General features: G+C 46.0%; 1 protein-coding gene across 1 annotated transcript; it reads right to left on the bottom strand.

Annotated features, from left to right (window-relative positions):
* Positions 1-24492, bottom strand: LOC115155459 (ankyrin repeat domain-containing protein 50). Its single transcript, XM_029702086.1, has 4 exons — positions 23356-24492; positions 14852-15093; positions 1839-5363; positions 1-1359 (listed from the first exon to the last, which is right to left on the bottom strand). The coding sequence occupies exons 1-3, from the start codon at positions 23775-23777 to the stop codon at positions 1855-1857; spliced, it is 4173 nt and encodes a 1390-aa protein (XP_029557946.1). The 5' UTR covers positions 23778-24492; the 3' UTR covers positions 1-1359; positions 1839-1854.
* Positions 24493-25713: the final 1221 nt, after the last annotated feature.

Below are 25713 nucleotides of genomic sequence, written 5' to 3'. Positions count from 1 at the left end.
TAAGTTCTCATAATAACTTTACTTTACAGAGAGCAGGCTACTGAGACAGACAGTGATGTGGCTTTCAGTGGTGAGGCTGAGGCTGCAATGCATTCAGGAGAAAGAAGAAGAGGAGTCCGTGGTTCCCAAACTTGGGGTCAGGGGCCCCCTGAGAAAATCTGTACGAGCCTTATCGAACAAGTAAAAAATAAATATGAACATCTCCACATGGCCTATCTTCCATATCGTCCGACATTAAAATGCAAACAACACAACTTTAAAAATGTCAGACGTTTTCATTTCGTCGCTGATGCTACGTGTCAGTGTGAATAATTTCTCATATCTCCCCCCTTTTCAGAGGTATGACATTACAACTGTATAGCTAATGGGCTAGGTGTTTTCAGATGGCCTGAGGTGAATGAAGCAGCCGAGGGGTTAATGATGGGTTGTTCTCCAAATAGCATTTCAAGGTAATGAGCTTCACACCCCCCCCCCTCTCTTCCAGAACCTCACTTAAACTCAAAGTTACAGCCTTGGGTGGGATGACCAGAGGGTTGAGCAAAGATATCCCTTCCTCTCTCATCTTCTCTGCTTAGGGTGGTGCAGGGAGGGTGGGATGACCAGAGGGTGGAGTGGAGATATCCCTTCCTCTCTCATCTTCTCTGCTGAGGGTGGAGCAGAGAGGGTGGGGTGACCAGAGGGTGGAGCGAAGATATCCCTTCCTCTCTCATCTTCTCTGCTTAGGGTGGAGCAGGGAGGGTGGGATGACCAGAGGGTGGAGTGGAGATATCCCTTCCTCTCTCATCTTCTCTGCTGAGGGTGGAGCAGAGAGGGTGGGGTGACCAGAGGGTGGAGCGAAGATATCCCTTCCTCTCTCATCTTCTCTGCTTAGGGTGGAGCAGAGAGGGTGGGATGACCAGAGGGTGGAGTGGAGATATCCCTTCCTCTCTCATCTTCTCTGCTTAGGGTGGAGCGGAGAGGGTGGGATGACCAGAGGGTAGAGCGGAGAGGGTGGAGTGACCAGAGGGTGGAGCGAAGATATCCCTTCCTCTCTCATCTTCTCTGCTTAGGGTGGAGCAGGGAGGGTGGGATGACCAGAGGGTGGAGCGAAGATATCCCTTCCTCTCTCATCTTCTCTGCTTAGGGTGGAGCAGAGAGGGTGGGATGACCAGAGGGTGGAGCAGAGAGGGTGGGATGACCAGAGGGTGGAGCGGAGAGGGTGGGGTGACCAGAGGGTGGAGCGAAGATATCCCTTCCTCTCTCATCTTCTCTATTGAGGGTGGAGCGGAGAGAGTGGGATGACCAGAGGGTCGAGGGAGAGATCATCTGCCCTGTAAAAGCCATTATTCACCGTGAATATGTCCTTCGTCCACTTAGAACCTAAAACAGAGAATGCTGTCATTAAAATTCCAAACATTCCTCCAAATATACCACATGAAAGGACAGGACACTGCTGACAGGACACTGCTGACAGGACACAGTGGCTGCTGGTTTTATGGTTTGGGACGTGCCATCCTTGAGAGGCCACATGTAATGGACCAATTCTGGTTTTAAAGGCAGTTTTACACAATACCACTGTAGACTTGACTTTCACTGTGGGGAAGATCAATATGATCCAATAGAAAATGGACCGAATGGACAGAATGTACGGTCAACTGGAGTTCAGATAACGGCTGCTTTTGAGTAGGAGGTTAGTGAGAATTGATTTCTGACATAACAGCACTCTACATTCAGCATCTCCTGAAGACTCACACAATGAATGATTGCCTACACACCTGGGTCCCTTAGTCCCTTTCCTTAATGGTAGTGTTAAACTTAGTCTACTCCCTTTCTTTCTTCTGTGATAGACAGGTACTCACCGTAGATGTCAGTAGTTCACAGGGGCGTCTCCCTTTTGTATAAGGCAGCGCTGGTGGGCCCTTCAAACTGCAGCTTGATGGCCTGTTTCAGGTTGAGCTGGGGGTCCGTGGTCGTCATGACCACCGTGCAGGCAGTAGATAAGGCACTACTGGACTTTATAGACATCTTCTGGTTCTCCTCCCGTGTCTCTCTCTGGGCTGGGCTCTGGAGCTCATAGGGGTAGCCCATAGGGAGACAGTTCCTGTTTTTGGGGCCATCTTGTCCAGGCGTCACCCCTAGAGAAGCCATGACGGAGTTCCACCTCCCCCCTTCGTACTGAGACCTCTCCTCCTGGATCAGGCTGGGGGGTTTGTGTTTACTGGGATAGTCGAACCCTATTGGGTAGCCTTTGCAAGGCTGTTCAGAGTCATGTACCGTGGCCGTGACTGTGCAGAGGGTGGATGGAGGAGGGCTGGCCTTAGGGCATTGGGCCCTGCGGCTGCTGCTGTGCAGGCTGCCATGGGCGGAGTCTGGCGGAGGCAGGGTGGAATGGCGAAATCGGCTGCGGGGGAGGGAGTGCTGCTGGATCTGCTGGGTGAAAGACAGGTTGTCAGCGGGGACGGTCTGCACCGTGGCCAGGGAGTGGGCTGTGGAGGAGGATGTCTGGGAGCTCTGGATGGAGTGGAAGTGCTCGGCTGTGGAGCCTGGGGAGCAGGAGGCCGAGGCTGAGGAGGTGGAGGCGCTAGCCTCGTTACTCTCTGAGCAGGTTGAGTACAGGCTCTTCACAGTGGATGACTTGGGCGACCGGGTGTTCGATTGGGGCACAAGGCCTGAGTACGGTTTGGCTCCGTAGCGCTCCAGCATCCTGACGATAGTGAAGTGGCCCCTCTTCCCGGCCACCTTGACAGGGCTGCGGCCGTACTTGTCTATGTGGTCTGGGTTGGCCCCTCCCTCCAGCAGCATAGCCACGATGTTGGCGTGGCCCTCCTGAGCCGCGATGCTCAGGGCCGTGGCCCCCTGCTGGCGGCAGGCCAGATCCACGTTGACCCCCCTGACCTCCAGGAGCAGACGACCAGGCGCCACATGACCCCGCCAGGCTACAGAGTGCAGGGGGGTTCGTCCTTCCCCATCCTGGGCATTAGGGTCTGCCCCATGGCTGACCAGCAGCCCCACCGCCTCCAGGTTGCCCTGCCAGGTGGCCACGTGCAGCGCCGTACGCCCCTCCACGTCCCGGGACTCCAAGGGCACGCCCCCTTTCTCTATGAGGAGGGCAGCCATGTCCAGATGTCCCTCCAGAACCAGGAGGTAGAGCAGTGGACGGCCCTCAGCGTCCCGTACATCCGTGTCCGTGCCCCGCCTCATCAGTAGCTCCACCACCTCAGCGTGGCCCTCCAGGGCGGCGGCGCTCAGTGCAGAGTGGCCGTCGTAGGCCCGGTGGTCGATGGGTGTTCGGTGGTCCAGCAGCAGCCTCACTGTGCCACAGTGGCCCTCCTGCGCTGCCAAGATGAGGGGCGTCCGTCCCTCGATGTCCATCTCTCCGACACGAGCCATGCTCCCACTCTCCGTCAGGATGGCACAGATCCCCCGGTGGCCCTCGCAGGCGGCGGCGTGCAGCGGGGTCCAGCCCAGATCATCTTTATGGTTCTCATCCAGCCCTCGGTCCAGGAGAGCTCTGACCACCTCCACGCTGCCCTGTGCTGCTGCCAGGCTCAGAGCTGTACGACCCTCCCCATCGATGCTATCCACCGTAGCGCCCCAGAACAGCACCCTGCCCACTGTCTTAGTATGTCCCATGGCGGCAGCCGCCAACAGTGGGGTGACAGCAGCAGAAGTGGAGGCGGCATGTGGCCCGGCACTTTCGTCTACGTCAGCCCCAGCCTCTAACAACAGTTCTACCACCTCCTCATGACCTTCATACGCCGCCAGCAGCAAAGGGGTCATCCCATTCCGGTCCCTATGCCCCGGGTCAGCCCCTCTCTCCAACAGCAGGCTGGCCACGTCTCCATAACCTTTGACCCCAGCTGCTGTGCGCACACAGAGGGCAGCCACGGACAAGGCAGTACGTCCGTCTCCATCGGCCAAGTCGACCTCCGCACCGTGGTCTAGCAGGATCTCTACTGCCTCCCTGTGTCCCATGTAGGCGGCAGCGATCAGCGGCGTGCGGCCCTCCCGGTCTGCCTTGTCCACCTGCGCCCTGTAGTCCAGCAGCGTGAGGAGGATCTTCTCATGACCCCCCCAGGCTGCCGCCCTCAGCGCCGACCGGCCCTCCGCATCACACCCGTCCACGTCCGCCCCCGCATCTAGCAGCAGGTGCACTGCCTCAGTGTGACCCCCCCAGGCCGCTGACCGTAAGGCTGTCCAGCCCTCGCTGTCCGCGTGTTCCACCATCCTCATGGCGGTCTCCGGCTGCTGACCCCTGGCCCAGTCCAGCAGCATCGCCAGCACCTTAACATGGCCCTGCCTGGCAGACAGCGTCAGGGGTGTCTGGCCCTGGTGGTCACTGATCAGAGGGTCAGCCCCTCGGGACAGGAGCAGGACGGCCACGTCGGCTGAGCCTGTGTGGGCCGCTCTGGCCAGCAGGGTGTGTCCATCTGTGGGATCGGTCCAGTTCACACTGACCCCGCTGTCCAAGAGCACCCTCACTGAGTCCTGCCTCTCCAGCACCCGCCGGATGATGGTCCCCCCTTGTCCTGCACAGTGTACCCGTGTGCTTGGGCCTCTGTCTGGGGTGCAGGAGGGAGGGAACACCCCACTCTTCATCAGCAGCTGGAGGACCTCCTGTCTGACCAGGACAGGGGGCGGAGAGGCAGGGGAAGAGGGGTATGAGGAGCTAGCCAGAGGGGGCACATCTACCCACAACAACCATAGGGCCAGGAGGGCAGGGTTGTCCTTGTGCATGCCTGAGCTGATCAGGTGCGAGCCCATCTGACAGGTGTCCTCTGTGTTAAGGTGTGGGGCGCGCAGGGAGAGAGCCATGGCCAGCATGGTGTGTCCCTCAGACACACTACACAGATACTTCTGAGTGCAGTACTTCACGTCCGTCAGCCACTCTGCAAAACTAGCATGGAACAGAAGCTTGCTGCCTCCCGGCCCGTCAATGAGCAGCGTAGACAGAGCCTTTAGCCTGCTCTGGAAGTCCAGAGGGCTAAGGGACATGTCCTGGGTCCAGGTGGCAGTGTAGATCTCCTGGGTGGTGAAGGGCCTAGGGGAGGCCAAGAGGGCGTTGAGGAGGGGCCTGACCTCAAGGAACAGGCACCTGGGGAAGAGTCTCTGGCAGAGCCACAGGTAGAGGCCGTTGAGGGTCCCGGGGATGTCTCGGATCTCCCGGAGACCCACCAAGGCCCCCGCCACACCGTCTAGCACCTGCTCCAGAAACAGGAAGCAGCCGCCACTCTTGATGTGCAGCAGGTTGAGCATGTCGGCTGTCTCGGGGGTCAGCTGACGGCGGAGCGCCCCTTCCTGGTCCAGCCTCCGCAAGATGTACTGCTGCACATCACGCACTGGCGCCGGCTTCCGCAGGTCATCCAGACACAGCTTACGGAAACCTGGAGGAGAGAGAGAGAGAGTGAGAGAGAGAGAGACAGAAAGAGAGAGAGGAGAGAGAGACTTATTGAAACTCAGATTATTTTTCTGTTTTATGAAGAGGTATTGGACTTCCCTGGAAAGACAGATGTATAACGTGTATGGGGTTTGACATTGAACTGCTGTCAGGCCAGAGGTTTAAGAGTCGGAAGTCGGAAGTTGACATACACCGTAGCCAAATACATTTAAACTCAGCTTTTCACTATTGCTGACATTTAATCCCAGTAAAATGCCCTGTTTTAGGTCAGTTAGGATCACCACTTTATTTTAAGAATGTGAAATGTCAGAATAATAGTAGAGAGAATGATTTATTTCAGCTTTTATTTCTTTCATCACATTCCCAGTGGGTCAGAAGTTTACAAACAATCAATTAGTATTTGGTAGCATTGCCTATAAATTGTTTAACTTGGGTCAAACGTTTAGGGTAGCCTTCCACAAGCTTCCCACAATAAGCTGGGTGAATTTTGGCCCATTCCTCCTGACAGAGCTGGTGTAACTGAGTCAGGTTTGTAGAACTCCTTGCTCGCACACGCTTTTTCAGTTCTGCCCACAAATTTTCTGTAGGATTGAGGTCAGGGCTTTGTGATGGTCACTCCAATACCTTGACTTTGTTGTCCTTAACCTCACTAGTGTACGTGTACACCAAATTCAAAAACAGAAATACTTATTATAAAAATTCAGAAAACATACAAGTGTTATACATAGTTTTAAAGATTAACTTCTTGTGAATCCAACCACGGTGTCAGATTTCAAAAAGGCTTTACAGCGAAAGCATACCATGCAATTATTTGAGAACATCGCCCAGCAGACAAATCATTACAAACAGTAACCAGCCAAGTAGAAGAGTTACACAAGTCAGAAATAGAGATAAAATTAATCACTTACCTTTGATGATCTTCATATGGTTGCACTCAGAAGACATTCATTTACTCAATAAATGTTCATTTTGTTTGATAAAGTCTCTCTATATCCAAAAACCTCAGTTTTGTTTGCACGTTTTCTTCAGTAATCCACAGGCTCAAACGCAATCACAACAGGCAGACAAAATATACAAATTGTATCGGTAAAGTTCATAGAAACATGTCAAACGATGTTTATATTCAAACATCAGGTTGTTTTTAGCCTAAATAATTGATCATATTTCAACCGGACAATAACGTCGTCAATATAAAAGGTAAACAAGAAAGGCGCGCTCTCGGGATTGCGCATGAAAAAGCTCTGTGACACTTTAGGGTCCAGTCATTCAGACTGGTCTTACTCCCTCATTTTTCAGAATACAAGCCTGAAACAATTTCTAAAGACTGTTGACATCTAGTGGAAGGCATAGGAGCTGCAATTTCCTATGCCTTCCACTAGATGTCAACAGTCTTTAGAAATTCGTAAGTCAATGGATACTGTAATGGCATTGAATAGAAAACTACAAAAGTAAAAAAATCCTACTTCCTGGATGGATTTTTCTCAGGTTTTCGCCTGCCAAATCAGTTCTGTTATACTCACAGACATTGTTTTAACAGTTTTGGAAAATGTAGAGTGTTTTCTATCAAACTCTACCAATATATGCATATCCTAGCTTCTGGGCCTGGGTAGCAGGCAGTTTAATTTGGGCACGCTTTTCATCCAAAATTACAAATGCTGCCCCCTACCCTAGTGAAGTTAAGCTATTTTACCACAACTTTGGAAGTATGCTTGGGTCATTGTCTATTTGGAAGACCCATTTGCGACCAAGCTTTAACTTCCTGACTGATGTCTTGAGATGTTGCTTCAATATATCCACATAATTTTCCCTCCTCATGATGCCATCTATTTTGTGAAGTGCACCAGTCCCTCCTGCAGCAAAGCACCCCCACAACATGATGCTGTCAGCCCCGTGCTTCACGGTTGGGAAGGTGTTCTTTGGCTTGCAAGACTCCCTCCTTTTCCCTCCAAACATAACAATGGTCATTATGGCCAAACAGTTCTATTTTTGTTTCATCAGACCAGAGGACATTTCTCCAAAAAGTACGATCTTTGCTGAGCGGCCTTTCAGGTTATGTCGATATAGGACTCGTTTTACAGTGGAAAAAGATACCTTTGTACCTGTTTCCTCCAGCATCTTCACAAGGTCGTTTGCTGTTGTTCTCGGATTGATTTGCACTTTCCACACCAAACTACGTTCATCTCTAGGAGACAGAACGAGTCTCCTTCCTGAGCGGTATGATGGCTGCCTGGTCCCATGGTGTTTATACTTGCGTACTATTGTTTGTACAGATGAACGTGGTACCTTCAGGCGTTTGGAAATTGCTCCCAAGGATGAACCAGACTTCTGGTCTACAATTTGTTTTCTGAGGTCTTGGCTGATTTCTTTTGATTTTCCCATGATGTCAAGCAAAGAGGCACTGAGTTTCAAGGTAGGCCTTGAAATACATCCACAGGTACACCTCCAATTGACTCAAATGATGTCAACTAGCCTATCAGAAGCTTCTAAAGCCATGACCTCATTTTTTGAAATTTTCCAAGCTGTTGGGGCTATGGGTTAGCAATGAACCCCGAGACGGGATTGCTAGCAAGGCTGGAAATTCAAAACATCAAAAATCTAATAATTTCAATTTCTCAAACAATCAACTAATTTACACCATTTAAAAGATAAACATCTCCTTAATCTAACCACATTGTTCGATTTTCGAAGAGGCTTTACGGCAAAAGCATAAAGTTAGATTATGTTAGGACAGTACATAGCCACAAAAGTACAAACATCCATTTTCAATTCAAGGTCAGGCGTCACCAAAAGCAGAAACCAGCTAAAATTATGCACCAACCTTTGACAATCTCCATCAGATGACACTCCTAGGACATTATGTTATACAATACATGCATTTTTTGTTCCATCAAGTTCATATTCATATCCAAAAACAGCATTTTACAGTAGCGGTGAAATTCAGATTTTTTTCTTCTCTGAAATGCTTCCGGTGAACAACGTTACAATTTACAAAATTACTATTCGAAAACATTGGTAAATTATAATATTGTCATTCAAATAATTATAGTTTAACATTTTGTAAATGCTACTGTATTGCCAGATTTCAAAATAACTTTACTGGGAAATCACAAGTTGCAATAAACCGGGTGCTGTGCTAAGAACAATAGGCTAGGCTATATAGGTTAGCATCATCTTGTAACCATGTAATATCAATAATACTATTGTCAATAATCCCTTACCTTTGATTATCTTCATCCATTGGCACTTCCAGGAATCCCAGGACCACAACAAATGTGGTTTCTTTTGACAAAGTTCATAATTGATGTCCAAATAACTCCAAGTTGTTCCATGTTGTTAGCGCTTCGGTGGCTACTAAAAAGTAGCGCGGGGGGGTGTGAAGTCACGGCAAAAAGTTAAAAAAGTTTAAAAAAATAATCTATTTACGTTCGTTCAAACATGTCAAACGTTGTTTAGCATCAATCTTTAGAGCCATTTTTAACGTGAAACATCAGTAATGTTTCAACCCGACCTAGAAAAACGTTTTTGAAAAATGTCTCGCATCTCATGATTGCGCAGGTGCAGGCAATAATGGAAGTGACGACATCCCAGGGACGTCAACTTCCCTGCATTCTAATTTGGTCTCTGTTAATCATAGACGCTTCAGACAACTTTATAAAGATCGCTGACATCTAGTGGAAGCCGTAGGAGTTGCGAAATGAATCCTTTCTGACTGTGGTATCTATAAAACAATGACTCAAAAACAATAGTACAGCCACAAAATTCTTTTTTTCTCTCAGGTTTTCTCAGGTTTTTGCCTGCCATATGAGTTTTGTTATACTTACAGACACCATTCAAACAGTTAGAAAATTCAGAGTGTTTTCTATCCAAATCTGGTAATAATATGCATATCCTAGCTTCTGAGTTGGTGTAGGTGGCAGTTAAAAATGGGCACATATTTTTTTCAAATTTCTCAATACTGCCCCCTAGCCCCAACAGGCACAGTCAACTTAGTGTATGTAAACTTCTGTGAAGCATTTATTTGGGTTGCAATCTGAGGTGCAGTTAACTCTAATGAACTTGTTCTCTGCAGCAGAGGTAACTATGGGTTTTCCTTTCCTGTGGCAGTCCTCATGAGAGTCAGTTTCATCATAGCGCTTTCAAAGTTCTTATAATTTTCCAGATTGACTGACCTTCATGTCTTAAAGTAATGATGGACTGTCATTTCTCTTTGCTTATTTGAGCTGTTCTTGTCATAATATGGACTTAGCCATATTTGGTAAAAGACCATCTTCTGTATACCACCCCTACCTTGTCACAACACAACTGATTGTCTCAAAGGCATTAAGAAGGAATGAAATCCCACAAATGAACTTTTAACAAGGCACACCTGTTAATTGAAATGCATTCCAGATGACTACCTCATGAAGCTGGTTGAGAGAATGCTAGCTAGAAAATGAACTATAATCCCAATCGGTAGATTAACATTAGTAGCAGATTAGCCACTCGTCGGCAGATCCTCACAAGGCGCCCGGATCTCCTTCCACAAAATCTTTTCCGTCTTTTTCTCCTGCGAATGACGGGGACGAGGGCTTGTTCAGGTATCTGGAGTAAATCCCTCTCGTCCGACTCATTAAAGAGAAATTATTCATACAATTCAAGGTAAGTAATCGCTGTTCTGATGTCCAGAAGCTCTTTTCAGTCACAAGAGACAGTAGCAGAAACATTATGTACAAAATGAGTTACAAACAAAAAAAAAAAAAATTTTTTAAATGGCACGGTTGCTTAAGAGCCCATAAAACGGCAGCCATTTTTCATGGTGTTGAGCAGAATTGTGTTGGTGTCAGAGCGCTACTGTATTTAACAGTGTTGAGCAGGATTGTGTTGGTGTCAGAGCGCTACTGTATTTAACAGTGTTGAGCAGGATTGTGTTGTTGTCAGAGCGCTACTGTATTTAACAGTGTTGAGCAGAATTGTGTTGGTGTCAGAGCGCTACTGTATTTAACAGTGTTGAGCAGGATTGTGTTGTTGTCAGAGCGCTACTGTATTTAACAGTGTTGAGCAGGATTGTGTTGGTGTCAGAGCGCTACTGTATTTAACAGTGTTGAGCAGGATTGTGTTGGTGTCAGAGCGCTACTGTATTTAACAGTGTTGAGCAGGATTGTGTTGGTGTCAGAGCGCTACTGTATTTAACGGTGTTGAGCAGGATTGTGTTGGTGTCAGAGCGCTACTGTATTTAACAGTGTTGAGCAGGATTGTGTTGGTGTCAGAGCGCTACTGTATTTAACGGTGTTGAGCAGGATTGTGTTGGTGTCAGAGCACAACTGTATTAAATGGTGTTGTGCAGGATTGTGTTGGTGTCAGAGCGCTACTGTATTAAATGGTGTTGAGCAGGATTGTGTTGGTGTCAGAGCTCTACTGTATTTAACAGTGTTGAGCAGGATTATATCAGAGCTCTACTGTATTAAATGGTGTTGAGCAGGATTGTATCAGAGATCTACTGTATTAAATGGTGTTGAGCAGGATTGTATCAGAGATCTACTGTATTAAATGGTGTTGAGCAGGATTGTGTTGGTGTCAGAGCGCTGCTGTATTTAACAGTGTTGAGCAGGATTGTGTTGTTTCAGAGGGCTACAGTATTAAATGGTGTTGAGCAGGATTGTGATGTTTCAGAGGGCTACAGTATTTAGTGGTGGTGAGCAGGATTGTGTTGGAAATACAGTCTCTCTCTCTCCTCTCCAGAACGGACGTCTTCAGATGTCACCCACCCTGTGATAATGAGAGTGTGGGGTATCTGTGCTTTGTTAAAAACTAATGTAGTGCTGTGTGGGCAGTAAGAACTGGCATTCAGCATGCCTGACAAGGACAGGAATACAATGGTTGGTCCCCTCGCTGCTTTGTTCCTGATCACGCCACAGTTGATTACAATTTGCATTTTCTAACACTACCCACATTCTAATGACATTCAAATGTATTTTTGTTTTGTTGACCTTTTGTAGAAAAGCCTGACTTGAGATATCGTCCATGCTATAGGCTTGTAAAAAAGCCTGACTTGAGATATTGTCCATGCTATAGGCTTGTAGAAAAGCCTGACTTGAGATATTGTCCATGCTATAGGCTTGTAGAAAAGCCTGACTTGAGATATTGTCCATGCTATAGGCTTGTCGAAAAGCCTGACTTGAGATATTGTCCATGCTATAGGCTTGTAGAAAAGCCTGATGTTATATGCTTGGGGCGGCAGGTACTCTAGTGGTTAGAGCGTTTGGGCCAGTAACCGAAAGGTTGCTGGATCGAAGCCCCAAGCTGACATGGTACAAATCTGTCATTCTTCCCCCGAGCAAGGCAGTTAACCCACTGTTCACCGGGCGCTAAAGACGTGGATTCTGATTAAAGCAGCCCACCGCACCTCTCTGATTCAGAGGGCATTCAGTTGAAGGCATTCAGTTGTACAACTGAAAAGCCTAGCAGAAATGCCTGATTTGAGATATTGTCCATGTTGAAAACACATAGACTCTGTCAGCTGATGAGCTTATTAAGGGCACTACAGCTGTTCTAATCACGTTTACAGTAAACAACCATGTTAGGATGTGTATTGGCAAGAATGGTGGCAGACAACTTTGTTTCATGTTTACAAAAGCTAGTAAAATACTAATTCAACCGGTCTGGGTAGCAGCCTGAGGTGGTGCTTTCAAACACAAGCCAACTCACTCCATATTCAGTACCAGTCAAAAGTTTGGACACACCTACTCATTCAAGGGTTTTACTTAATTTTTTAAAACTATTTTCTACATTGTAGAATAATAGAAACGAAAACTTCGGAATGACACATATGGAATCAAGTAGTAACCTTGTTAAAAGTGCATCTGTGTAATGTCTTTCCATCTTAATGTAACTGAGTCAATCAGTTTACATTTACAGTCACTTAGCCTGTTGAGGCCAGGGGGCAGGATCTTATCCCGGTATTGGGATTCATTGTCATGTGACCATGGCGGGGAATTCAAAACTGCAAGAGTAATCATTTCAAATAATCAAATAATCAACTATTTTCCTCCATTTGAAAGATATATATCCTAAATCTAACCACGCTGTCCGATTTTCAGAGGCTTTACGGAGAATGCATAAAGTTAGGTTATGTGAGGAGAGTACATTGACAATAGCTGCGTGTAATGTTTAGCCAATTCAAAGAAGGGCATCAACAGACAGAAAACTAGCTAGAATTATGCACTTACCTTTGACAATCTGCATCAGATGACACTCATAGGACATTATGTTAGACAATACATGCATTTTTAGTTCCATCAAGTTCATATTTATATCCAAAAACAGCATTTACAGTCGCGGTGAAATTCAGAATTTTTTTCGGCTCGAATGCTCCCAGTGAATCCAGCATTACAAATCACGGAATTACTATTCAAAAACATTGGTAAATTATAATATTGTCATTCAAAGAATAATATATTATCATCTCGTAATTGCTACCGAATGGCCAGATCTCAAAATAACTTTACTGGGAAATCACATTTTGCTATAAACTGGGTACTATGCTAACAACATAAGCTAAGCTATAAGCTAAGCTAAGCTAAGCTATACCGTTAGCATTAGCATCATCTAATATCGATAATAACATTCTAAATATCCCCTTACCTTTGATTATCTCCATCAGAAGGCGCTGCCAGGGATCCCAGGTCCAGAAGAAATGTGGTTTCTTTTGACAAAGTTCATAATTTATGTCCAAATAGTTAGCGTTCAGTAGGCTCCCACAAAATGAGGTGGGCAGTGTAAAGTCACGCCGAAAAGCTAAAAAAAACCTAGTAAATAATCTATTTATGTTTGTTCAAACATGTCAAACGTTGTTTAGCATTAATCTTTTGGTCCATTTTTAACGTGAAACATCAGTAAACATCAGTAATATTTTCACACAACCTATCAAGTGTCTAGAATAAACGATTATGACAAAGACACTCTTCTCAGATTTATGCGCAGGCGCAAAAAATGAAGTGATGACGTGTCAACTTGTAAGCATTCTAATTCGGTCTGTATTCATCACAGATGCTTCCAACAACTTTCTAAAGATCGTTGACATCTAGTGGAAGCAGTAGGAGTTGCGAACTGAATCCTTTCTCACTATGGTATCTATAAAACAATGACACTAAATAGTACAGTCACAAAATTCTCATTTTTTTAAATCTATTTTTCACAGGTTTTTGCCTGCAATATGAGTTTTGTTATACTTACAGACACCATTCAAACTGTTTTAGAAAATTCAGAGTGTTTTCTATCCAAACCTGAACAATAATATGCATATTCTAGCTTCTGAGTTGGTGTAGGAGGCAGTTAAAAATGCGCACATATTTTTTTCCAAAATTCTCAATACTGCCCCCTGGCCTCAACAGGCTAATTAGCAGACGCTCTTATCCAGAGCGACTTACAGTAGAGTGCATACATTTTATTACATTTTAAATACTGGTCCCCCGCGGGAATCGAACCCAGAACCCTGGCGTTGCAAGCGCAATGCTCTACCAACTGAGCTACAGTGGTAGACGTGGTATACAGAAGATAGCACTATTTAGTATAAGACCAAGTCCATATTATGGCAAGAACAGCTCAAATAAGCAAAGAGAAATGACCTTCCATTATTACTTTAAGACATGAAGGTCAGTCAATGCGGAACATTTCAGGAACTTTGAAAGTTTCTTCAAGTGCAGTCGCAAAAAAACCATCAAGCGCTATGATGAAACTGGCTCTCATGAGGATCGCCACAGGAAAGGAAGACCCAGAGTTCCCTCTGCTGCAGAGGATAAGTTCATTAGAGTTACCAGCCTCAGAAATTGCAGCCCAAATAAATACTTCACAAAGTTCAAGTAATAGACACATCAACTGTTCAGAGGAGACTGCGTGAATCGGCCTTCATGAACGAATTGCTGCAAAGAAACCACTATTAAAGGACACCAATAAGAAGAAGAGACTTGCTTAGGCCAAGAGATTTTTGGTTCCAACCACCATGTCTTTGTGAGACGCAGAGTAGGTGAATGGATGATCTCTGCATGTGTAGTTCCCACCGTGAAGCATGAAGGTGTGATGGTGTGGGGGTGCTTTGCTGGAGACACTGTCTGTGATTTATTTAGAATTCAAGGCACACTTAGTGGGACAATCATTTGTTTTTCAACAGGACAATGAGCCAACACATGTCCATATATGGAAACTCCTTCAAGACTGTTGGAAAAGCATTCCAGGTGAAGCTGGTTGAGAGAATGCCAAGAATGTGCAAAGCTATCATCAGCTTTGGCTACTTTGAAGAATCTCAAATGTAAAATCTATTTTGATTGGTTCAACACTTGAGAGGAATATTTACATTTATTGCTTGCTGTTTGGGGTTTTAGGCTGGGTTTCTGTACAGCTCTTTGTGACAACAGCTGATGTAAGAAGGGCTTTATAAATAAATTTGATTGATATTTGTGTAGAACATACAAAGGAAGACCTGAGACAGTCCACACATACCTGAGAACATCTTACACACAGCCTTGTTCTGTCTGCGTACAGAGCAGACCAGGAGCAGCCAGCTGGGGAAGAGGTGCTGGTGGCTGGACAGGAGCTCTGAGATAGAGCTGTTCCTCCCTGGAGCCCCAGCACTGCAGGACCCCTCACCAGCCCCATACTCACACCCCGAGTCCAGGGAGTCCACAACCAGAAACAAGGGCTGCCCTGGGGGAGGGAGGCCCAGCAAAGGCAATAACACTGCCCTGGAGAGAGAGAGAGAGAGAGAGAGAGAGAGGAATGTAGCTGGTATTTCATCACACTGGTAAATTAACAGATCAGACCTTCATTTTACCTTTATTTAACTAGGCAAATCAGTTAAGATCAAATTCTTATTTACAATGGCAGCCTAGCAACAGCAGGTTAACTGCCTTGTTCAGGGGCAGAACGACAGATATTTAACTTGTCAGCTCAGGGATTTGATCTAGCAACCTTTCGGTTACTGGCCCTACACTCTAACCACTTTGGCTACCTGCCACCCCCACACTCTAACCACTAGGCTACCTGCCACCCCTACACTCTAACCACCAGGCTACCTGCCACCCCCACACTCTAACCACCAGGCTACCTGCCACCCCCACACTCTAACCACTAGGCTACCTGCCGCCCCTACACTCTAACCACTAGGCTACCTGCCACCCCCACACTCTAACCACTTTGGCTACCTGCCACCCCCACACTCTAACCACTTTGGCTACCTGCCACCCCCACACTCTAACCACTAGGCTACCTGCCACCCCTACACTCTAACCACCAGGCTACCTGCCACCCCCACACTCTAACCACCAGGCTACCTGCCACCCCCACACTCTAACCACTAGGCTACCTGCCACCCCTACACTCTAACCACCAGGCTACCTGCCACCCCCACACTCTAACCACCAGAATACCTGCCACCCCCACACTCTAACCACTAGGCTACCTGCCGCCCCTACACTCTAACCACCAGGCTACCTGCCACCCCCACACTCTAACCACCAGGCTACCTGCCACCCCCACACTCTAACCACTTTGGCTACCTGCCACCCCCACACTCTAACCACCAGGCTACCTGCCACCCCCACACTCTAACCACCAGGCTACCTGCCACCCCCACACTCTAACCACTAGGCTACCTGCCGCCCCTACACTCTAACCACCAGGCTACCTTCCGCCCCATACACTCTAACCACTAGGCTACCTGCCGCCCCTACACTCTAACCACTAGGCTACCTGCCGCCCCATACACTCTAACCACCAGGCTACCTTCCGCCCCATACACTCTAACCACTAGGCTACCTGCCTCCCCTACACTCTAACCACTAGGCTGCCTGCCTCTACACTCTAACCACTAGGCTACCTGCCGCCTCTACACTCTAACCACTAGGCTACCTGCCGCCCCTACACTCTAACCACTAGGCTACCTGCCGCCCCTCCACTCTAACCACTAGGCTACCTGCCGCCCCTACACTCTAACCACTAGGCTACCTGCCGTCCCTACACTCTAACCACTAGGCTACCTGCCGCCCCTACACTCTAACCACTAGGCTACCTGCCGCCCCTACACTCTAACCACTAGGCTACCTGCCGCCCCTACACTCTAACCACTAGGCTACCTGCCGCCCCTACACTCTAACCACTAGGCTACCTGCCGCCCCTACACTCTAACCACTAGGCTACCTGCCGCCCCTACACTCTAACCACTAGGCTACCTTCCGTCCCTACACTCTAACCACTAGGCTACCTGCCGCCCCTACACTCTAACCACTAGGCTACCTGCCGCCCCTACACTCTAACCACTAGACTACCTGCCACCCCTACACTCTAACCACTAGGCTACCTGCCGCACCTACACTCTAACCACTAGGCTACCTGCCGCCCCTCCACTCTAACCACTAGGCTACCTGCCGCCCTTACACTCTAACCACTAGGCTACCTGCCGCCTCTACACTCTAACCACTAGGCTATCGTCCATCTCTACACTCTAACCACTAGGCTACCTTCCGCCCCTCCACTCTAACCACTAGGCTACCTGCCGCCCCTACACTCTAACCACTAGGCTACCTGCCTCCCCTACACTCTAACCACTAGGCTACCTGCCTCCCCTACACTCTAACCACTAGGCTACCTGCCGCCCCTACACTCTAACCACTAGGCTACCTGCCGCCTCTACACTCTAACCACTAGGCTACCTGCCTCCCCTACACTCTAACCACTAGGCTACCTGCCGTCCCTACACTCTAACCACTAGGCTACCTGCCGCCCCTACACTCTAACCACTAGGCTATCGTCCATCTCTACACTCTAACCACTAGGCTACCTTCCGCCCCAAACAGCTGTAGTAATATACATAATTGCATCATTCAGTGACTGAACTGTCTGAACATGAATGTCCATAGTTGTAGCTACTGCAATGAAACATAGTGAAAGCTGGTGTCATAAAGGTAGAACAGAACTGTGGTATCAATGGTGGGGTTTTTCCTGAGGAAACAGCTTCTACATTCACCGGGGCTATGGGTGTTACATCTGTCCTGCTCAGGCAAGCCTTTCAGCCCCACTCGCCCTGGTTCAACTCCCTCACCCAGTCTCACTCCCTAACCCTGTCTCCCTAGGCCAGGGTAGAGTGATCCAGTGACTCAGGTCTAAAGAAGCTCTGGGATTTCCTGTACCGCCCTGGGCACACACACACACACACACACACACACACACACACACAGACAGACAGACAGACAGGACTGTCGTCTCTGCCAGCCCTCTTACAGCCTTCTTATCAAAAGCCCTGTTCTACAGCATTAGATTTACTAACTATAGCATAGTAACAACAAGACACAGTAGATTTCCTAACTATAGCATAGTAACAACAAGACACAGTAGATTTAGATGTACTAACTATAGCATAGTAACAACAAGACACAGTAGATTTACTAACTATAGCATAGTAACAACAAGACACAGCAGATTTACTAACTATAGCATAGTAACAACAAGACACAGTAGATTTACTAACTATAGCATAGTAACAACAAGACACAGTAGATTTACTAACTATAGCATAGTAACAACAAGACACAGTAGATTTACTAACTATAGCATAGTAACAACAAGACACAGTAGATTCACTAACTATAGCATAGTAACAACAAGACACAGTAGATTCACTAACTATAGCATAGTAACAACAAGACACAGTAGATTTACTAACTATAGCATAGTAACAACAAGACACAGTAGATTTACTAACTATAGCATAGTAACAACAAGACACAGTAGATTCACTAACTATAGCATAGTAACAACAAGACACAGTAGATTCACTAACTATAGCATAGTAACAACAAGACACAGTAGATTTACTAACTATAGCATAGTAACAACAAGACACAGTAGATGTACTAACTATAGCATAGTAACAACAAGACACAGTAGATGTACTAACTAAAGCATAGTAACAGGACACCTCTAGGCTTCTATAGAGTCCTCTGGGACGGGAGGGTGGCTTCACACAACACCTAGGCCATGTAACAACCACGCAGTGTATGTGTGTACTGTGTGTGTGCGTGTGCGTGTGTGTGCGTGCATGCGTGCGTGTGTGCGACATAATGAGGGCGATGACACGATGGTGCTGTATTTTGTTTTAACACCGTCTCTCACACCTGGTAGTACAGTACAACACGCTGCAGCAGACGTAGAAACCTAACGGAGTGATAAATGTGACACATTTAAACGTTTTGTAACGACACATATATAAAGTGTTTGATAGGTGGAGACTGTGTTAAAAAAAAAAAAAGGTACTATTCACAGAGAGACCTGAATAACAGCCTTGGTCATTCACAAACATTCAACAAGGAAGTAACACTCATACGCTTTAATGATCCCTCTTAGAAGTATCCAAAGGAAGGTGTCAGCTAATGTAAACGTAAGATATAGTCTAGTGACCCCCCACCCCCCACTACTCACGCTGAACAATACACTAAGCTCAGGTTTTATGTAAAAGCACTTAGTGCCTTTTGAGAGAGGGGATGTGAACGCAGGCTCCAGTCTAAAAACATTTAGGTCACAGGCTTTTTCACACTTATGACATAAGAGAGGAGCACACGCCGTGTGGTTAATGACCCCTTAATTGACTCGGGGCTTCCTGCCACATCCGGTCCTCGTGGTACTAACCCAAAGGCTGACCTTTTGAACCCACAGCCCTGCTGTGAATGTACAGTGTGTAAGCTAAGCGGGGTTGTTATATGGTGTTAAAATCAAATCAAATTTTATTTGTCACATACACATGGTTAGTAGGTGTTAATGCAAGTGTAGCGAAATGCTTGTGCTTCTAGTTCCGACCATGCAGTAATATCTAACAAGTAATTTACCAATTCCACAACAACTACCTTTACAAGTGTAAAGGAATGAATATGAATATGTACATATAAATATATAAATGAGTGATGGCCGAACGTCATAGGCAAGATGTAATAGATGGTATGGAGTACAGTATATACATATGAGATTAGTAGTGTAGGGTATGAAAACATATAAAGCAGCATTGTTTAAGGTGGCTAGTGATGCATTACATAAGGATGGCAAGATGCAATAGATGGTATAGAGTACAGTATATACATATGAGATGAGTAATGTAGGTTATGAAAACATTATATAAAGTGGCTAGTGATACATCTAATTACGACGCTAATGGCTACAGCTAGCATTTATATGGTGTTAATGACTCTAATGGCTACAGCTAGCATTTATATGATGTTAACGACTCTAATGGCTACAGCTAGCATTTATATGATGTTAACGACTCTAATGGCTACAGCTAGCATTTTTATGATGTTAACGACTCTAATGGCTACAGTTAACAACTCTAATGGCTACAGTTAACGACTCTAATGGCTACAGCTAGCATTTATATGGTGTTAACGACTCTAATGGCTACAGCTAGCATTTATATGATGTTAACGACTCTAATGGCTACAGCTAGCATTTTTATGATGTTAACGACTCTAATGGCTACAGCTAGCATTTATATGATGTTAACGACTCTAATGGCTACAGCTAGCATTTTTGTGATGTTAACGACTCTCATGGCTACAGTTAACGACTCTAATGACTACAGCTAGCATTTATATGGTGTTAACGACTCTAATGGCTACAGTTAACAACTCTAATGGCTACAGTTAACGACTCTAATGGCTACAGTTAGCATTTATATGGTGTTAACGACTCTAATGGCTACAGCTAGCATTTATATGATGTTAACGACTCTAATGGATACAGCTAGCATTTATATGGTGTTAACGACTCTAATGGATACAGCTAGCATTTATATGGTGTTAACGACTCTAATGGCTACAGCTAGCATTTATATGGTGTTAACGACTCTAATGGCTACAGCTAGCATTTATATGATGTTAACGACTCTAATGGCTACAGCTAGCATTTATATGGTGTTAACGACTCTCATGGCTACAGTTGATGACTCTAATGACTACAGATAGCATTTATATGGTGTTAACGACTCTGATGGCTACAGCTAGCATTTATATGGTGTTAACGACTCTCATGGCTACAGTTGACGACTCTAATGACTACAGATAGCATTTATATGGTGTTAACGACTCTAATGGCTACAGTTAACGACTCTAATGGCTACAGTTAACGACTCTAATGGCTATAGTTAACGACTCTAACGACTACCGATAGCATTTATATTATGTTAATGACTCTAATTGCTACAGCTACCATTTATATGGTGTTAACGACTCTAATGGCTACAGCTAGCATTTATATGGTGTTAACGACTCTATTGGCTACAGCTAGCATTTATATGGTGTTAACGACTCTAATGGCTACAGCTAGCATTTATATGGTGTTAACGACTCTAATGGCTACAGCTAGCATTTATATGGTGTTAACAACTCTAATGGCTACAGCTAGCATTTATATGGTGTTAACGACTCTAATGGCTACAGCTAGCATTTATATGGTGTTAACGACTCTAATGGCTACAGCTAGCATTTATATGGTGTTAACGACTCTAATGGCTACAGCTAGCATTTATATGGTGTTAAGGACTTTAATGGGTACAGTTAACGACTCTAATGGCTACAGCTAGCATTTATATGGTGTTAACGACTCTAATGCTACAGCTAGCATTTATATGGTGTTAACGACTCTAATGGCTACAGCTAGCATTTATATGGTGTTAACGACTCTAATGGCTACAGCTAGCATTTATATGGTGTTAACGACTCTAATGGCTACAGCTAGCATTTATATGGTGTTAACGACTGTAATGGCTACAGCTAGCATTTATATGGTGTTAACGACTGTAATGGCTACAGCTAGCATTTATATGATGTTAACGACTGTAATGGCTACAGCTAGCATTTATATGATGTTAAGGACTGTAATGGCTACAGCTAGCATTTATATGGTGTTAACGACTGTAATGGCTACAGCTAGCATTTATATGGTGTTAACGACTGTAATGGCTACAGCTAGCATTTATATGATGTTAACGACTGTAATGGCTACAGCTAGCATTTATATGGTGTTAACGACTAATGGCTACAGCTAGCATTTATATGGTGTTAACGACTGTAATGGCTACAGCTAGCATTTATATGATGTTAAGGACTCTAATGGCTACAGCTAGCATTTATATGGTGTTAAGGACTCTAATGGCTACAGTTGACGACTCTGATGGCTACAGCTAGCATTTATATGGTGTTAACGACTGTAACGGCTAAAGCTAGCATTTATATGGTGTTAACGACTCTGATGGCTACAGTTAACGACTCTAATGGCTACAGCTAGCATCTGTTCAAATTCAAGGATCCTCTGTATATGCTTTCACCATCACTCCAAGCTTGTGTTTCCTCTGATAGTGTTGACATGACAGTGGCTTAACCGCAGCCACTTTCTCTCAATCAGGCTCCGAATGCACACAGCTCCCTCCAGGCTATGGGTCAGTCTGAGGGGAATGTGGAATGTAGCCCTATACTTCACACCAGAAACACAGCAAACAGATAGGGAGAGCGTCAGCGTTCCTCCGCCGTCCACAAACATCCCCAGAGTCAGCATGACAGCAGCAGACAGACAGAGAGGGTCCTCGTGAGAATGGCGACCTCACCAAGCGGTACCAACGACTCCGTCTTTGCGACTCGAGGGAACGCATTTTTCATGTCTTTGTTCTTTTTTCTGAAAGGACGTGTTGTAAATAGCATTGTAGCGTTCATTCAGACTGGAGGGCCATTGTGAGAGCGCTGAATGGCTTGTATTATTAGTGAATAAATAAATAAATAAATAAACCAAGGAAACGAGACAATCACTAGCTTTTTTTTCTGTGGTACTTTTGGCCCTCTTTGTTTGACTAAGCAGCACTAGCAGTGACAGGCTTTTAGAAGTACAGTGTAAAGAGAATCTGAATGTCAATGCTTACAATGACGGCATACCAAAAGGCAAAAGGTCTCCTGTTGGGTATGGGGGCTGGGATAAAATAAATAAATACAAATAAATACAAATGTATAGGACAAAACACACATCACGACAAGAGAGACAACACAACAGTACATAAAGAGAGACCTATAAGACAACAAAATTGCAAGGCAACGACACATGACAACACAGCATGGTAGCAATACAACATAACAACAACATGGTAGGAGCACAAAACATGGTACAAAAATGATTGGGCACAGCCAACAGCACAAAGGGCAAGAAAGTAGAGACAACAATACATCATGCAAAGCAGCCACAACTGTCAGTAAGTGCCCATGATTGAATCTTTTGAATGAAGAGATTGAGATAAAACTGTCCAGTTTGAGCGTTTGTTGCAGCTCGTTCCAGTCGTTAGCTACAGCAACTGAAAAGAGGAGTGACCCAGGGATGTGTGTGCTTTGAGGACCTTTAACAGAATGTGACTGGCAGAACGGGTGTTGTATGTGGAGGATGAGGTCTGCAGTAGATATCTCAGATAGGGGGAAGTGAGGCCTAAGAGGGTTTTATAAATAAGCATCAACCAGTGGGTCTTGCGACGGGTATACAGAGATGACCAGTTTACAGAGGAGTATAGAGTGTAGTGATGTGTCCTATAAGGAGCATTGGTGGTAAATGTGATGGCCGAATGGTAAACTCCCTGTTATCTGTAAGAAGTAGTCAAGGACAGTTAACTAGGAGAAGCTTGATGGTTGTGTAATTTATTTCACTTTCCAAATACATTATGCTAATACGACTATTCATATGCTACCGTAAAAGTGTGACAACTATGTCAAATCAAACAATGGGTATTTTTCGCAGGCGTACTTATCCCTCTATCAATCTGAGTGACTCAATGTTTGAGTTTGACAACCCTTGAAATGTCTCTATAGAAATGTCACATCCGCTTCTGCAGACAATGTATTGAATTCACATCAAAGCAGAGCAATTCACAAAGCCGTCTAGTTAAGTTGATTAGTAATGCTAGAGAGTAATAAGAGGGGGTATAGAGTGCAGACCTTTTGAAGGTGTCATCCGGGTCCCTCTGGCAGTGTAGGGGCTCCAAGGTGGGAGCCACCAAGGGGGTGTCTAGTGTTTCCCTGTACCCCAGAGGGAGGAGGGGGCTAACCCTCAGCTGGTCCACCAGGCCCAGGACAAACCTCCATACCGCCATGCTCCTCCCGTCCTCCCGCTTGCAGAAGTGAAACCCCAAACAGCGGGGTGCCAGCCCGACCCCCAGCCCTGCGTCCGATGTGGGCCATACTGCCTCTGTGCATAGGGCTGTCTTCCCTGCCCCGGGACCCCCAGTTACCAGGACCCCCGGGGGCCGGCCGGGAGTGGACCTGGCCTCCAGACAGCGCCGGAGCTTTTCCAGGGCCCATTCCCGGCAGTAAAAGCGGTGGCCCCGTAGCAGGCTGGTGCTATGGCTGCTGCCACTCATCGGGCCCCTGGGAACCAACCAGGAGTCACTCCACCACGCATCCCACGTCCCATACTCCCCTCTCCAGTTCCTCTTGTAGTTTTGCTTTTGATATGAATGAACAATTGTGTACTATTATAAGGACTATACAGCTCTGGCAGCTTTGGTAGTGTCAGGATACTTTCCTTCAGTGTCCTGAAAGTTCTGCGTCAGATCTTATGTTCTGGTGGATCGTCCAGGTACCATCCTAGTCCCTTAATCTTTCCCCTGTGGTCAATTAGGATCAGTCCTCTGGACACTCAGGTCTGTGAAGTGAGATCCTTTAGTCTCTCCACACCTTCCTCCAGTCAATCAGTGTGTTTCTGCCATCTCAACCGGGTCCGAAAGGTGAGAAATACAAGGAAAAGGTTAATGAATGGAAAATAGAATAGCGCTGCTGCTGCTACACGGTTCCAGTACTGACTCTGTCTTTCACACTGCTGCTCCTCTCCTCTGTCTGAGAGAGAGAGAAAAAAGAGAGAGCCAGAGAGAGTGTCAGACCGTGAGAGATTGCGACGAGGGATCACCCCAGATAAGATATCCTTGTGTTCTACCTCCGTGCTGCTGCTGCTGCTGCAAGTCCTGCTTTCTCTCATTGCGATTCTTACATTTGTCTCAAAGTTTCTTCCCTCTCCGTACAGTTGGCTCAGATGAAATTCCCTCTTTCACACGCCCTCTCCCTCCCTCTCACTCCTCTCTCTCCCTCCCCCCTCTCTCTCTCTCCCCCTCCCTCCCTCCCTCCCTCCCTCCCTCCCTCCCTCCCTCCCTCTCACTCCTCTCTCTCTCCCTCCCCCTCTCTCCCTCTCCCTCCCCCTCTCTCTCTCTCTCTCCCTCCCTCTCTCTCCCTTTCCCCCCTCTCTCTCTCTCCCTCCCTCCCTCCCATTTCTCAGCATGTCAGGGCATGTATTGAAGCAGAGTGGCATTTAAACTGTGAGTCAGAGACAGGGAGGAAGTGTAAAGAAAAGAAGAAGAGAGAGCATATTGGAACGTGAGCGATCTAAAGAGAGGAGGAGTTAGATTGTTTGTTTGGGGTCAAAGTTCATCCACAGCAGCATGCTGTAACTGAGGCTTTCACACCGCTCCTGGGTCCCTCCTGTCCAGGGATTGGCTTAGGGAGGGAGGGAGGGAGGGAGGGAGGATGTGAATAAGCTCCAGAACTCCTGTATAAGTACACCTCACATGGTTATTATTAAACAGATGTGATGAAGCAGAACCCATGCTGCTGTTATTGCAGGAATCAGGATGGAACCAACCTTTAACTAAGTCGCTGACAAAGCCACTTTATGTAGTCTGACTGTTTCCACATTTTGTGTGGAAAGCATGCGAGGCTCAGAGAGGTGTTTTCAAAAATGCTACTTTCGAGTTTTTAACAGTTATATCATAGTTCATAATAAAACAATCTATGAGGTAATGTAAAATGAAAAAGATGAATTTGGTCATTCTCTGTGACATCCAGAGAATCTATGGTATTTGTTCAAAGCCCTCTGAAGACTTAACTAGTCTATGGAAGAATGTCAATTACATTATATTACTTCAGTGAATCAATCCATAATGTATCAAATCAATACATGAACCAATCAATCAATCAGCTTCTTTCAACTCAAATGCCCCTATAGGGTACTGAGGACGCTTGGATGAGTTATAAACTAGCAGCAAAAAAAAGGAACATTGTCATCTCAGCTTGCTTGCCAGTGTGAATTTTCTATTTTAAGTAGTTAGCTAACTAAAAATGTTTGAGAAAAGCTACATAGCTAAACCATAGCTACATAGCTAAACCAAACCCAAAAAGGTTGATGCATATCTGAATTGTGGCCACGCAGACGACGATGATGTCACATGATGTATGATGTCGCCAGAATCAGAGGATAGATGGCAGTATCTTCTACTGTAGCCATGCACAGCAGACTGTAAAGGTGAT

Source organism: Salmo trutta, chromosome 20, assembly GCF_901001165.1.
Source record: "Salmo trutta chromosome 20, fSalTru1.1, whole genome shotgun sequence".
Taxonomy (NCBI): Eukaryota; Metazoa; Chordata; class Actinopteri; order Salmoniformes; family Salmonidae; genus Salmo; species Salmo trutta.
Note: the sequence above shows the minus strand (reverse complement) of the source record. Positions and strands in the feature narration are given on the sequence as shown.